The sequence below is a fragment of the Prionailurus bengalensis genome, chromosome D4, assembly GCF_016509475.1.
Source record: "Prionailurus bengalensis isolate Pbe53 chromosome D4, Fcat_Pben_1.1_paternal_pri, whole genome shotgun sequence".
Classification (NCBI taxonomy): domain Eukaryota; kingdom Metazoa; phylum Chordata; class Mammalia; order Carnivora; family Felidae; genus Prionailurus; species Prionailurus bengalensis.
Window position 1 is genome coordinate 89,145,836 of NC_057359.1, and position 13,340 is coordinate 89,159,175.

General features: G+C 60.4%; 1 protein-coding gene across 1 annotated transcript in view; it reads left to right on the plus strand.

Moving 5' to 3' along the window:
• The first annotated feature begins 11,061 nt into the window (after positions 1-11,061).
• Positions 11,062-13,340, plus strand: part of LAMC3 (laminin subunit gamma 3) — a 55,615-nt gene continuing 53,336 nt past the window's right edge. Inside the window, exon 1 of the mRNA XM_043567342.1 lies at positions 11,062-11,481. Coding sequence (XP_043423277.1) covers positions 11,109-11,481 — 373 coding nt within the window. The 5' untranslated portion in view covers positions 11,062-11,108. The remainder of the gene's footprint in view (positions 11,482-13,340) is intronic.

Below are 13,340 nucleotides of genomic sequence, written 5' to 3' on the forward strand. Positions count from 1 at the left end.
GTAATTCGGTCTCTGTGTTTACTCCTGCCGCGAGCGCCTCTGAACGTTTCATCTTGACTGCTGACTGTATCGAAATTCCCGTGGTAATTGGATCAGGTGCAGTATTTTCCATGAGGATATTAAATCAGGCCTTCTGCCCGCGTCCAGAACGATCCGTTTCCGAATATAAAGACGCAGGAGATGGCATTACCCAAGGTATTTTTCCTCCTTTAAACTTTCTCCCCCCAACTTTATCATGGCAGTTCTTTATTTGCTGCCGAATAGATTGGGTCCTCCTCCCCTGCCCCAGTTATTAGCCAAAGGGAAGGAAAGGAAAGATTCTTGCAGGCTGATGAGGGAGGCCAGGGGCACGGGGGAGACGGGAGACGGGGCGGAGCCAAAGTTTGTCCAGGGGACCTGAGGACCCAGGCAGAGCGGCCAGCAGGGGGCGGGGAGGGGGAGCCCCACCAGACGCTTCCCTCCCCGGGAAGGGTGCCGGGCACATCAGCCAACCTTCAAGGTGGGACATTTCACCATCCGTAAACACCGGAGAAGAGAAGTTCAAGGGCACACGAAGACCCGGGGCTGGGAGGGAGCCGGAAAGGACCTCAGAGACACATCGGTTGCTAAAGAGAGAAAGTGAGGCCGCGTCACAGGCTGATGAGGCCACGTCCGAAAGGCTGTCGTTTGGAACGAGCCGGGGAGCTCAGCAGCGTGGATGCTCCACACCCCGCCAGGTTGCGCCCTTTAAAATGGTTCATTTTGTGCTGTGTCAATTTCACCTCCACTTTAAAAAGAGTCAGGTCAAAATGCCACGTTACCCGCCGCTGACCCCTTCCCGTTGTCCCACCCACGCTGGCTGAGCCTCTGTCCTATGCCAGGCACCGATCTAGGTCCCAGGATGGAGGTGGAGTTGACACAGGACCCACGAGAAAACACACACGGGAGAACACAAGCGACGTGACTGCAGGTTGCCGAAATTCTAGAACCTGCGAGATGACCCGAGGGGACAGAAGCGCAGCTTCCGTCGCAGGGGTGCCCGCGACGGGGACGTAGCACTAAGGAAGGCGTGCGTGGATTCATCAAGCCGCACGCTTACCGTGTGCATTTTACTGAATGGAAGGGATACCTTGGCAGAAAACCGGCATAGAGAGAGAGGAGGGAGTGATGGCTCCGACCAGGGGTTAGCGGGGCAGGTGGGCAGGGGGAGGGGGGGGAGAGGGCCTGGAGAAGCTAACTCTCCCCCTCCCACCCCCCGGGGCCTGGGCACACTGCAGAGCCAGGCTCCTCCTGCCCTTTCCTGTAGACTCTGCTCCTTGCCTGGGGCGGAGGCAGCGTCCGGGCACGCAGATGCCTGCCTCGGTGGGGGGCAGGTGGCCGGAGGAAGCCGTTATTTATTTTGGGGACCCAGCCTGTTTGTCTAGTGGGGGAGGAGCCCGTGGTGAGCGTCGTGGGACCAGATTCCTGATTATAACTTCATAACGGGCACTGGCTATTCGGGAGGCGCTGATATTTATGGAATAAATATGACGCGATTTATGGCCGTATCTCCCTCTGATGTCCCATCTGATATGCAATTCAATTTCTTTTATTGTCTTTGGGCTTTTGCCACGGAGGAGAATGCATAAATAAATAAATATATGGGCAAATGGCAGCCGGCGGGCCGGGCCGGGGCTGCCAGCCCGCCGTCTCCAGTCCCATATTAGGCCCATCGATCACGCGTTATGAAGGCAGAGCCTGTCCCCCGACTGGGACAGGGAACAGACATGCTGGTCACTCCCTGTTATTTAGGGGCCTCCGCTGGCAGGCTTCCCTGCCTGGCCTCTGTCTGTCACCAGGCCACGGAGTCCCCACTCAGGACCCAAGCCCGAGCCTCTGGCCGCTGGCTTGCAGGGACTCCAGAGGCCCGGTCCCCGCTAGCTCTTCTGAGTGTGGAGAACATGGCCGACTCGTGACATGTGCCCCCTGCCTGGCCCTCCCACGGGAACCCCAAGCCAGCGGCCGAGCTGTGCTTCCGCTCTGGAGTCCAACCACGTCTTCAGAACGAAGCGCTCACACCTCTGAGCCCTGGGAGCCCGGGCAGGTCCCCCGTCCCCGAGCCTGGCCGCCTCATCTGAGAGCAGGGGTGGCTTCGAACATGGAGGAGACCCTGCGCATGGCTCAGGGCACAGGGCTGGGCATGCACTCCATACGCAGCACTGACCCGGCACTTAGGGTGTGACGAGTCTCGGGAACTGGCAGACCGACCGCGTCCCTGCCCTCAGCAAGGCCCCGTTCTGGGGGTGACAGAAGGACTCAGTGGCTGGGGCCCGGGGTCATCACTGGTCCCCGGCACTGTCCCAGGCCCCCGCCTCTTCTGAGGGACAGGACGCGGCCCGCGGGAGGACACAGCTGGACAGCCTTGGGGACCAGCCTCAAGTCTCCCCTCCCTGGCTGCTCTGGGGGCTTCGTCTCATACGGACTCCTGCACCCATGATTGGAGTGATCTGTAAAGCATCTTCCTGAGCCCCTCAGGGACTGTCCCCGAGGGGCCAGAGGCCCCGAACCTGCCAACCCCTCAATTGCCCTCACCTTCTGTGTCTCCCGGTCCCAGAGTGGGCTCTGAGGCCTGCTTGGCCCCAGCCCAGCCAGGCTGTGGGGCCTGTGACAGCCCTGCCGTGGCCCGGGGCTCCCGGGGCCTCCCTCCCCTATCAGATCCGGGCACTGTCCCTCCTCCTACACACACACACACACACACACACACACACACACACACACACACAGATCCAGATGGAACCCTGACAGCTCCCAACACATCCCCAAGACCCCACAGTGCCCGAAAGGTGATTTGCAAAGAACTCTCTTCGCTGAAGACCCAAATTCCCCTGCCGCGGGGTGGGCACAGACAGCAGTAAACCGTAGAGCAGGTGTGGTGGGGAAGGGTGTTCCAGCAGAGGGAAGGGTATGTTTAGTGCTCCGAGGTGCATGCAGAACTCCCTACACGCGCTCGGAGGGGACTCTAATTGGGCGCTGATGGTGGGGACCGTCCTAAACGAGGTTTGTCTTGGAAACTGGGGAAGGTGGGGGAGGGCAAGGCAAGGAGGCCGCCGGCCTGACCCGCCCAGCTGAGTGACTTTGCTTCCCTGACCGTCTGTCTCTTCATCGGAAGCATGCCCCTCCCCAGCAGGGCCCCATGAGGAGGAATCAGCACGATTTGGTCGCCCGGTGGGCAGGGATAGGGCCCGGCCTGATGGAGGGAGGATGAGGGGTCACCCCTCCCGGGGTGCAGCAAACAGGGGGGTCCTCTCACCCCGCCGGCCCCCCCGTGGCCTCCACCACCTGCGGGGGTTACTCCGCCCGCCTCCCGTCCTCCGGGCGTCCCCACGGTGGCCCCGTGTCCTCCTGGGGGACGCATAGATTTGACAGCCTTGCCGTTTTATGTGTTAGACTCTCCTGCCTTGGCCTCAGCATCGGCCCCAGCAGGCGGCATAAATTTCCCGCAGCCTATGCACGGCCCCATTAGCGCTGGCACGGGGAATGCTAATCGGCTTCTCCCGGTCCCCGGCTGAGAATCCCACCTTTCCCTGACATTTGTAAAGTTCACGTTTTCAAAATAAAGCCACGTGAAGGCAGAGGCGCAGGAGTAGATCACTTCCCCGTCCTGGGCCTGCCAGCTTCTTCCCTGCCCTTGGCCTTCACCCCCTTAAAGGGCCCGCACGCTGGGAGAGGAGCCCAACCACGGCCTGGGCCTCACAGCCAGACGGCTTTCTCCTTACTTCCTGCCCGCTTTCTGTCCATCCTCCCTCCTTCCTTGCACCCGATTTCCTTCCCTCGCTCGCTCGCTCGCTCACCTGCGTTTGACCACCTCGTGTGAATCCTGCCTGGGGTGTGTGTCAGGAACAGAGCAGGAGACTGCACGATTCTTGCCCTCCGGGCATGGCAGTCTAGTGGGAACAAAGAACATGGGACTGATAATGACCATTAGAGGCGACGTGAAATCAGGAGCAGGTTACCGGGGAGGGCTTCCTCAGGAAGCGACATTATCCTGAGCCTGAGGCCAAGAGGAGGAACAAGAATCAGGGAGAGAGCATTTCAGATGGAGAGACTGGTAGGTGCAAGGGTCCTGGGGTAGGAGGGGACCTAGTATGTCTGAGTGTCTGGAAGAGGCTGGCCAAATGAGGCAGGAGTTCTGGGATTTGAGGAGGTAAAGTCTGAGGGGCTGCCTTTACCCAAAGGCCATGGGAGCCCCTGCAGGGTGATGCCAGGCCCTAGGGACAGCCGGGGTCCAACTCAGGCCTGGGGGTCCCAACATGGTCCCAGAGGTGTTCACAGCACCGATTCAGAATCCCGAGGGCAGCTGGAGGGCAGTATTGCTTTCCCGTGCCCTCCCCTTCCTTGCTGGGTTCTGCTGCTGACTTATAATTGCTGTTTCCTTGTCCTCAGCACAAAAAACTCTGAAATGAAATTATGTCTGACGGCCGGGTTTTCCCTGCAGGGGGAACCCCTGGTGAGGACCAGCGTCTGCAAGGAGCCGGTCACTCTGCACCCCTGCTCCTGCTGCTTTGTGCCCGATGGATACTACGTCTCCATTGGTTCATCCCACACGGGCACCTGCTGGGCCCTGAGCAGGGGTGGGGAGGGCAGCACAGCCCACCCCCTCAGGGAGCTCACAGTCTGATGGAGGAGACAGACCAGAGGAAAACTAGCGAGTGCAGATTTGGCGCCCCCGGTGTGGCAAAGGTTAGGGAGCAAAACAACGCAGCGTGCCTCGGTAGGACGCACAGGGGACGGTCAGGAGCTCTGGGACGACGGCCTCTTCATACAGGGACCTTGGGGCAGGGAGGGCTGCCGAGATCTCCGGGAACAGGGCTCCAGGCGTAAGCACAGCATGTGCAAAAGCCCCGTGGTAGGAATGCGCTCTGTTTGGGGGAGGAGGCCGGCGTGGCCGGGAAGCGTGGCCAGCGGGAGAGGACGGCGGGCGTGTGGGCCCTTTCTTCACGTACTGTTTATGTATTCACCATTCATTCCTCATCCGTTCATTCACACCGCGTGAGCACCCAGTCTGCCACCTGCCCAGGGGGTGAGTCAGGGATACCCTCAAGGGATCCCTAGTCCGGGCTGGGATTAGACACTGGGGGCAGCTTGGATGTTTACCCACGGGGTGGGTTCCACGGCCCCGGGAGCCCTGGCTGGGCCCATCCATGAACAGCAACTCACACACTTCAGCTGTGTGTGGGCAAGGTCTGGGCGTGGCAGGGCCAGCCTGCGTGGACCTGGCCACGGGCATTTCCTCAAGGAGTCCCAAGGCCACGGGTTGCTGTCCTAGACCCTGTGTGCCCAGAGGAAGTAGGAGCCAGACTAGCAGGGGCCAGAGGCTGGGTCTAGCGGGGGAGGCTCTCGCCGGCGAGGGGGCAGCCTGGACCCCCGGGAGAGGTTTAGGGAGGGGAAGCCACTCCAGACAGGCCTCAGTGGACATTCTGTGCCACCTTCTGGCGTACAGGTGGGAATTCTGAGGCCCAGAGAGGGGAAGGGACTTGCCCAAGGACACACAGCAAGGGAGGGGCCAAGCAGGGAGAAGAGTCTGGCCTCTTGGAGACCTCTCTTGGATGATCTCCAGGACAGATGCTGTCAGTACTTAAAAGTGACCTCCCCATCTCCCCGGACCTGCTTCTCAGCCTGTGCCCCAGTTCGGGACAGCACCCCTCCCCAGGTGGCCCAGACAGAGACCTCCTTCCGGTCCAACTGGTGGTTTTCCTCTCCGGAACCTCCAGAGCTTGCCCAGCCCCTGCTCCTATCCGGGCCACCACCCTCTCTCCCTGGCTCCTACAGAAGCTTCCAGACAGCTGGCGCCCACCCTTGCAGCCCACTCTCTTCTCCCTGCGGCCGCCAGGGAGGGCTTTCCAGGACAAAACCTGCTCCGTCTCATCTCTGTTGAAACCTTCCCACAGTCGCCGGCTGCCCCCAGGTGAAATGTGGGCTCTTCAGCACGACGTGTCATGCTGCGCCCCCCACCCCCGCCCCCCGGCTCCCACCTCTGTCACGCCACCTTGCCTCTTCTCAAACTCACACCTCCGGCCACACAGCTTCCTTAAGTCCTGCACAGTTCTGCCTCTGAGCCTTTCACCTTCTGTTCCCTCTCCCGGAATGCCCATCCCTGTCCCTTTTCCCTGACCATCTCCTCTCCAGCTCTCCGCTGACCCCACCTCCTCCAGAAAGACTTCCCTGGCCTTTCTAGACTGGGTGCTCACCGCCCCAGGGCTTACCTGACTGCTCTGGGTTATAATTACCGGTTTATCATCTGGGTCCCCCAAGTGCAAGGACAGTTTTGCCATCATTCCGTCCCCAGGGCTTGGCACATGGACACAGTAAATGTCTGTCCAGGGAGCCTCCTCTATAGCCCAGACTCTGGTCCCCAAACCACCCAGAAGAGGGGCATTCTTTGTCCTTCTGGGCCCCCTCCCTTTGAAGGGCTTCCCAGGGCTGACTCATTCTGGGTTCAGGCCTGCTCCGGCTAGGCACAGCAGCAGTGGGGGGATTCAGTGGTGCCATACCCGAGGCCAGCCATGTCCCTCGGCCTGTCGGAACTTGTTAACTCCAGGGAAAGGATGCTCCATGAGGTTGACAGCTGAGGGGCCCCCTGTCAGCTCCCATCAGTGGGAGCCCTCCCTTGCCACCCTGCCCCCATCCCATCTTGCAGGTCTCTGCCGATCTGTCGCCTCCTTCGAGAAGCCTCCCCTGATTGCCCAAACTAAAACTCATCCCCTTTTGGAGTTCATCCCATCCCCTCTTCTATTTCCTCTGTGGCTCTTACCGTGACCTGTCACCACCTGATTCATCAGTTTGTTTCCTGGGTCACCGTCTCCCTCCCTAATCCCGCAGGAAGCCCCCTGAGTTCATGGACCACCCACTGCCTGCACCGTGGCAACCCCAGCGCCCAGCACAGCTGCTCCCTGAAGGAATGAATTAATGAATGAAACAAGAGTCAAGGAGAAAAGAACATAGGTTCTGGAGCCTGGGACATCGGGGTTCGAATCCAGGCTCCGTCACTGACTTGGGCAAGGGACTGCCTCTGGCTGAGCCTCAGTTTCCCTGTTTACGCTTACCTGGGCATGTGATGCACTCAGCCCAGGCCCGACCCCCAGGAAGCCTCTGTGGTGGCCACCTTGTCCTTGCTGAGAGATACGGGATGGTGCCCCAGGAGGGTGGTCGCGGTGCAGACAGACAGGCTTGGGCCTGGCAGCACGGGCCCGGGGGCCAGCTGTAGCCAGTCACTAAATTCCCCGGGCAGATCCCCAAGCCTGATGTCACGCCTTGTCTGCCTATCCGCTGAGCAGGTAGAGTCTCCCTACTTAACCGAAGGGAAGACTGAGGCCCAGACACGCAGACAAAGAGCACAGACTTACAGAGCCCTGGAGCCAGACGGGGTGTCATGGGAAACCGCCTCGGCCAATGCTCTTGCTGTCCAGATAGGGAAAACGAGGCACCCCAGAGGGGCAGGACCCACCCGAGTGACCATCAGGGCAGGGCCTCAAGGCCGGGGAAGGGGGCTACTATTCCCTTTGGGCTAGCACCCCAATCCCGGGCTCCAAGGAGGAGCTGTCAGGTGGGATCGGCGGGGTCCTGGCCCCATCTCCCCAGATTTAATTAACAGGCCTTTCATCTCTGTCCTGAAGGAGTCTGGTATCTTCTGTCCTTTTAATTAACGTTCATTAAGCAAATCAGGACAGCGGTTTTCTCCTTCTGTCCTTTGCCTGGAAGGTGTTAACCCTTGGTAGGTGGGCTGCAGGGAGGGAAGTCTGCCACGGTTCCTCACTGCCCCAAGCGGGAGGCCGGGCCTCTGCAGAGATTCCCTAGGTCCCCAGCATAGGCCCAGCCCCCGTCAGCCACACACAGGTTCCGGCCCCTCCTCCCACCTCCACGCTGGCCCCCGGGATTCCACCCTATCCATCTTCCTAAAGGAAATGTTCTCTGGCTCCACTGCTGAAGAGCCTTCCTGGGCTCGCTGCCACCACTCGGAAATGGGTTAGGACCATGGGCAGGTTACGGGGTTGGGCCTGAAAGCTCTAGTGGTGGGGAAACTGAGGCCACGTGGCCCCTAGGTTCCATGGCCTGCAAAGACCAGGTTTCCAGCCAGTCACGAGTGTGCACAGGGGCCCCTGGTGGCAGGGCCTTTACCGGGCCGTGATGAGTGAGTCTGCTGGGAGGTGACACCCCGAGCCTTCTCTTGATGGACAGTTGGCAGTGCGCCTCGTATTGTCCAGTGTCCAAAATGGTGATGTCCACAGTTCTGCTCATTCAAGGTCCCTTTCCTGATGTCACAGAGGTGTTCACTGTCCCTTTGTCATGCAGATTTGGGGAGTTATCCTGAGACTTTGTGGGTGCACAGACACCCCCACGCTTTGGGGACCACACTTTGCTTCCAGGCATCTGTGGCTCTGAGCCCCTCCCTGACTCTCATCCTGGGATGGGAGAGACCTGGTTATGTCCTTCTGTGCATGGGGCTCATGCATGCAAACCACTTCCCCTCTCTGGGCCTCAGTTTCCCCACTGGCACAGCCAGCGCCCTGGACCCAGTGACTTTATCCTCCCGCACCCCAACCGCCCAACCCCCCCTCCACCACACAGGGACCTACGCCCGACCTGTTTTGGCCGCCAGGGGGCGAGAGGGGCCAGTCCCGTGGTGTGGCCAATGTCGCCACCTGGTGGTGGTTCCTGGGAGAACGTGAGCAGCTGCGTGTGACGCTCAGGCAGGAGACACTGGAAAAGCAGGAGGCAAGTGGGAGCCTGGGACCTCCCGGGAGCTGAGTCCGACTGAGGCCGCCAGCAGAGGCAGGCTGGTCCTGCTGCCAGGAACTGGGCAAGGTTGGTGAACACCCAGCTGGCACCACCTGAAGGAACCATCGTCTCCTGCCCAGTCCCTGTAGGTTCAGCCTTTGCCAGTTGTGTGGCTCCTGCTCGTCCCCAAACAGTCCCTGAACTACACTCGGTGCAGACCCTGGGGACACCAGGGGGAGGCACACGAAGTCCCTGCCCCCATGAACCCTCAGCTCCCGCAGACCCTCTGCAAGATGAAGCCCCAGCTCATCACCCCGGAGCCCCGCACTCCACATCACCTGGCCTCAGCCCCCAGGACCAATCCCCCAACCCAGAGCTGCAAATACACAACAGACTGGCCCCACGCAGTCACCTCTGAGACTTTGCACATGCTGTGCCTCCTACCCTTCCCCCTACTCCTCCTTTATGACTCTGTTTACTTATCACCACTTCTGGAATGCACGCTCCAACTCCAGGCAGAAGTAGCCACCCCCTACCCACACCCACACCCACACCCCAAGCCCCAAGATGTTCATGACCATCTATGCATAGAGATGCTGTGAGAGAAGTGTCTAACTCTCCACTGTGCCCTTGCTCCAGCACAGTGCAGGGTACACAGTGGGCAACGACACATGTTTGCTGAGGAACAAAGGACTGTAAACACACGGCCACCACCTGTCTTAGAAAACAGCAAGAACGTGTCTTCGAAGACCATCATCAGGCTGTTTCTCAGTGCCTGCACGACCTTGTCTTCATTATAGTGATGGCAGTTTACCATCCCCGCCCCTTACTCCAGGCTGGCTGGGCTCTGGGCCAAGCACTTGGCAGGTGCTTAGGTATTTCCAACAGGAAGGATTGAATGCAGGGAATGAAGTGCTCAGGGGATGGCTGGAAGGCCTGGAAGGGCTGACAGCCGGGACACTGCAGAACTGACCCACCTGGGAAGCTGCCACCGCCCGAGGCTCTGGGAGCTCACCCTTTAAGTGCAATCTAGGGGCCAGAAAACAGGAGCCAAGACACCCCTACTGCTGCCACCCCAGGGAGCTAGATACAGGAAGCATGCTGCTGCAGGAAACCTCCTGCTCTGTGACCCCTCTTGCCACCAGAGAAATCCACCAGAAGGGCAGAGGATGGCCTCTGCTCACTTCTACCTTCCAAATCGCAAGCAAGGACCTCTGGCTGGCAGGACCTAGTTTGCATCAGGAACCCTAGCTGCAGAGGCTGCAGCTGAAAAACAGTCCTTAGCATGTTAGGGCATTTATTTCTATTTTCCTTAGAGGTTTATTGGGGGGGGGGGGGGCAGGGGAAGGGCTGCTCAATTTTATCCATCCATTGATATAAATATGTGGCTTTTCTTCTGTGAGTTGCTAATTTTTAAAAAAATTTTGAACGTTTATTTATTATTAAGAGACAGAGAGACACAGAGCGTGGGCAGGGGAGGGGTAGAGAGAGGGGGAGACACAGAATCTGAAGCAGGCTCCAGGCTCTGAGCTGTCAGCACAGAGCCCAAGGTAGGGCTGGAACTCACAAACTGCGAGATCATGACCCGAGCGGAAGTCAGTGGCCCAACCAACTGAGCCACCCAGGCGCCCCTCGTGATTTACTAATTTTAATGAACGCAGAGCAAATGGGGAGAGTGGGGGGAGGGGCACAGGGAAGGTCCCTCGGAGGTGATACTTGTGATGACACCAAGTACCCTTGGTCACAAACATCAGGTTAGAATCTCTGCTTTGAGAGCAAACAGAAGTCAGCAGCTGAAGCACTTTGAAGAGTTAATGGGGAGGCGGAACCGTGGGGAACCATCCCACGAATCGGCCTTGGGTGACTTTGTTTTTCATGGGAAAAACCGGGACAACAAGACCCTCATGCCCCGCCTCCCACCCCAGGGCTCAAAAGACACTGGGCGGGGTGGGGGGGGGCGGTTCCCATGTTACGAGCAGCCACTGAAATCTCACAAGGAGCCGAAACGATCTCGCGTCTTTACCAATCCCATTTTGCAGACGAGGACGGTGAGGCTCCAAGAGGCCGGGATCCCGCCGCAGGGTCAGAAAGCAGCTCGGGCACTCCCGGGCACGTCCACCAGGTGGGGGTGAGCGCCCAGCGACGGAGCGGCCGGGGAGGTGGGGGTGCCGCCCTCTCCACCCCCACCCCTCCCCACCCCTCTCCACCCGTCTCCACCCCTCCCCTCCCCACCCCACGCCTCTCCACCCCTCCCCACCCTGCCGTGGGTCCCGCCCGCCGCGGGAGGCGGGTCCGCGCCCACCGCAGCCCGGCCGGCCGGGCGGGCAGAACCGGGCGCGCACGGCGGCGAGCGCGGGGCGTCGGTGCCCTTGGCCATGGCGGCTGCGGCGGTCCTGCTGGGCCTGGCGCTCCTGGCGCCGCGGGCGGCCGGCGCGGGCATGGGCGCGTGTTACGACGGCGCGGGGCGCCCGCAGCGCTGCCTGCCGGTGTTCGAGAACGCGGCGTTCGGCCGGCGCGCCGAGGCCTCGCACACGTGCGGCCGCCCGCCCGAGGACTTCTGCCCCCACGTGGGCGCGCCGGGCGCGGGGGCGCAGTGCCAGCGCTGCGACGCCGACGACCCCCAGCTTCACCACGACGCCTCCTACCTCACCGACTTCCACAGCCAGGACGACAGCACCTGGTGGCAGAGCCCGTCCATGGCCTTCGGCGTACAGTACCCCACCTCGGTCAACATCACCCTCCGTCTGGGTAAGCGCCGGCTCGCCCCCGGGCTGCCGTCCGTCCGTCCGTCCGTCCGTCCGTCGGGGTGCTGCGCGCCCCGGGCTGGCTGTAGAAGCCAGCTACGGGGGCCTCAGGACCGGGGCCTGTGTCCCCACCCCAGCCTCCCGGTAGCTGGAAGGGTGGACTGATGGGTGCCCCTCGGGGCTGGCAGGGGCGGGAAGGCACCCCGGAGCCCTTTTTTACAGAGGGGTGGATCTGGATGCAAGGAAGGTGCCCAATAATGGTTGTCCCTCCTAGACCCAGAGCTTTGTGGGTAGAGGGGGGACCCACCCAGGGGGGTGGACTAGGCTGCTCTCTAGGGCAGGAGGTCGGTCATCTGGTGGATTTGGGGGGGGGGGGGAATCATGAAGCCCTGAGGCTGTGTGTGGTCCTGGATGTATTTGGGGGGATGGGAGGGGCCAAGGCATTCACCTCCAGGAAGGTTTAGCCTCTGAACGGAGCCAAGCTTCACCTTGCTGTTGGGTGGCTGGACTTGATCGCAAGGCTGCCTGCCCCACCCATGCCTCCCGCCGTTCAGCCGCCCCACCCCCCTCCCCCAGAGCCAGAGCACAAGAGCCCTCAGATCCTTGGGCTCAGCTGCCCCAGTCTGGACCCAGTCCTTCGCTTCCCACTCCTATGGCGTTCAGGAATGGGAATATCCCCTCCCCCTTCAAGTCTAGCCTGATCCAGATCCTCCTTGGGCCCAGGTACTGAGCTAGGCACCTCAACTGTTGGGGGGGGGGGTGGGGGGAGGAGGGGAGAGCACTGGTTCATACTCCCTTGTCTATGGGTTTGAAACCTCCCCAAGCTTTGAAAATTCAAGTATTTTCAGGACTCTTTTTGGCTGCTAAACCTGACCTGAGGCTATTTATAGACCTTATTTATCCTGGAGTGAATATTCATACATTTTGTGAAATCTCATTCAAGTACAGCCTGTGGGGGTAAACCCAGCGGGGGGTGTTCACACAGTCGCGGTGTAAGGACTGCATTATCTCCCTAAACCCTTAAAAAATTCTGAATTCCAAAACACATCCCCAGCCAAGCGGTGTGGATAAGCGGTTATGGGAGAGTATCCCCAGTTTTCAGAGGAGAAGACTGAGGCTCAGAGAGGTTAAGTGTTTTGCCCAAAGACACACAGCTATGGAATGTCTGGAAAGGAGCGTCCATGTATATCCAAGGTCTGACCGTAAATTCCTTTGTACGAGCTCCACCCTGAAACAGAATTGGCTCTGCCTAGCCCTGGGTGACAGCATCTTGGGGAGGGCTGGGAAATGATCTGGGAGTGACGTGGGGGATGGGGACGACAGTGAGCCCCTCAGCAGAGCGGGCCAATTGTTGCTTGCCACCCCACGGAGTTCATTATCTGGGGCCTTGTCACCTTGCACCGGCCCCGTCAGGACTGCTAGATGGGGCTTCTCGATGGGGCGGCGGCGGGGTCTGTCCCCAGGCGGGTGACAGGAAACCAGCGTGGGGAGGGAGTCTGGGGGAGCTGGCTGGCTGGAGCTGGCAGAACCCCAAGGCCACAGGGGAAGGAATCTGGAACAGGGTGGGGGCCGTGGGGGAGACACGCTGTTCCGTCACCGAGGGTGGGGGGTTGGCTGATGTGTTACATGTGTCATTGGAACAGGGGGGGCGGGCAAGGGGCTCAGCCCGGGCTGGAACAAAGTGGGAGGGCGGGAAGCGTCCCGGGTTTGGATTTGGGGGCAGTTCCCGTTGGCCGAGCGCTTGAGTGCGAGGCCCTGTGCTTGGCCGTGTGACCTTGCTGAGCTGTGTGGGGAACCCTTAGCAGCAGGGAACTTCACGCTCACGTCCACACACGTCTGCTCACACCCAGATACCCGTCCACA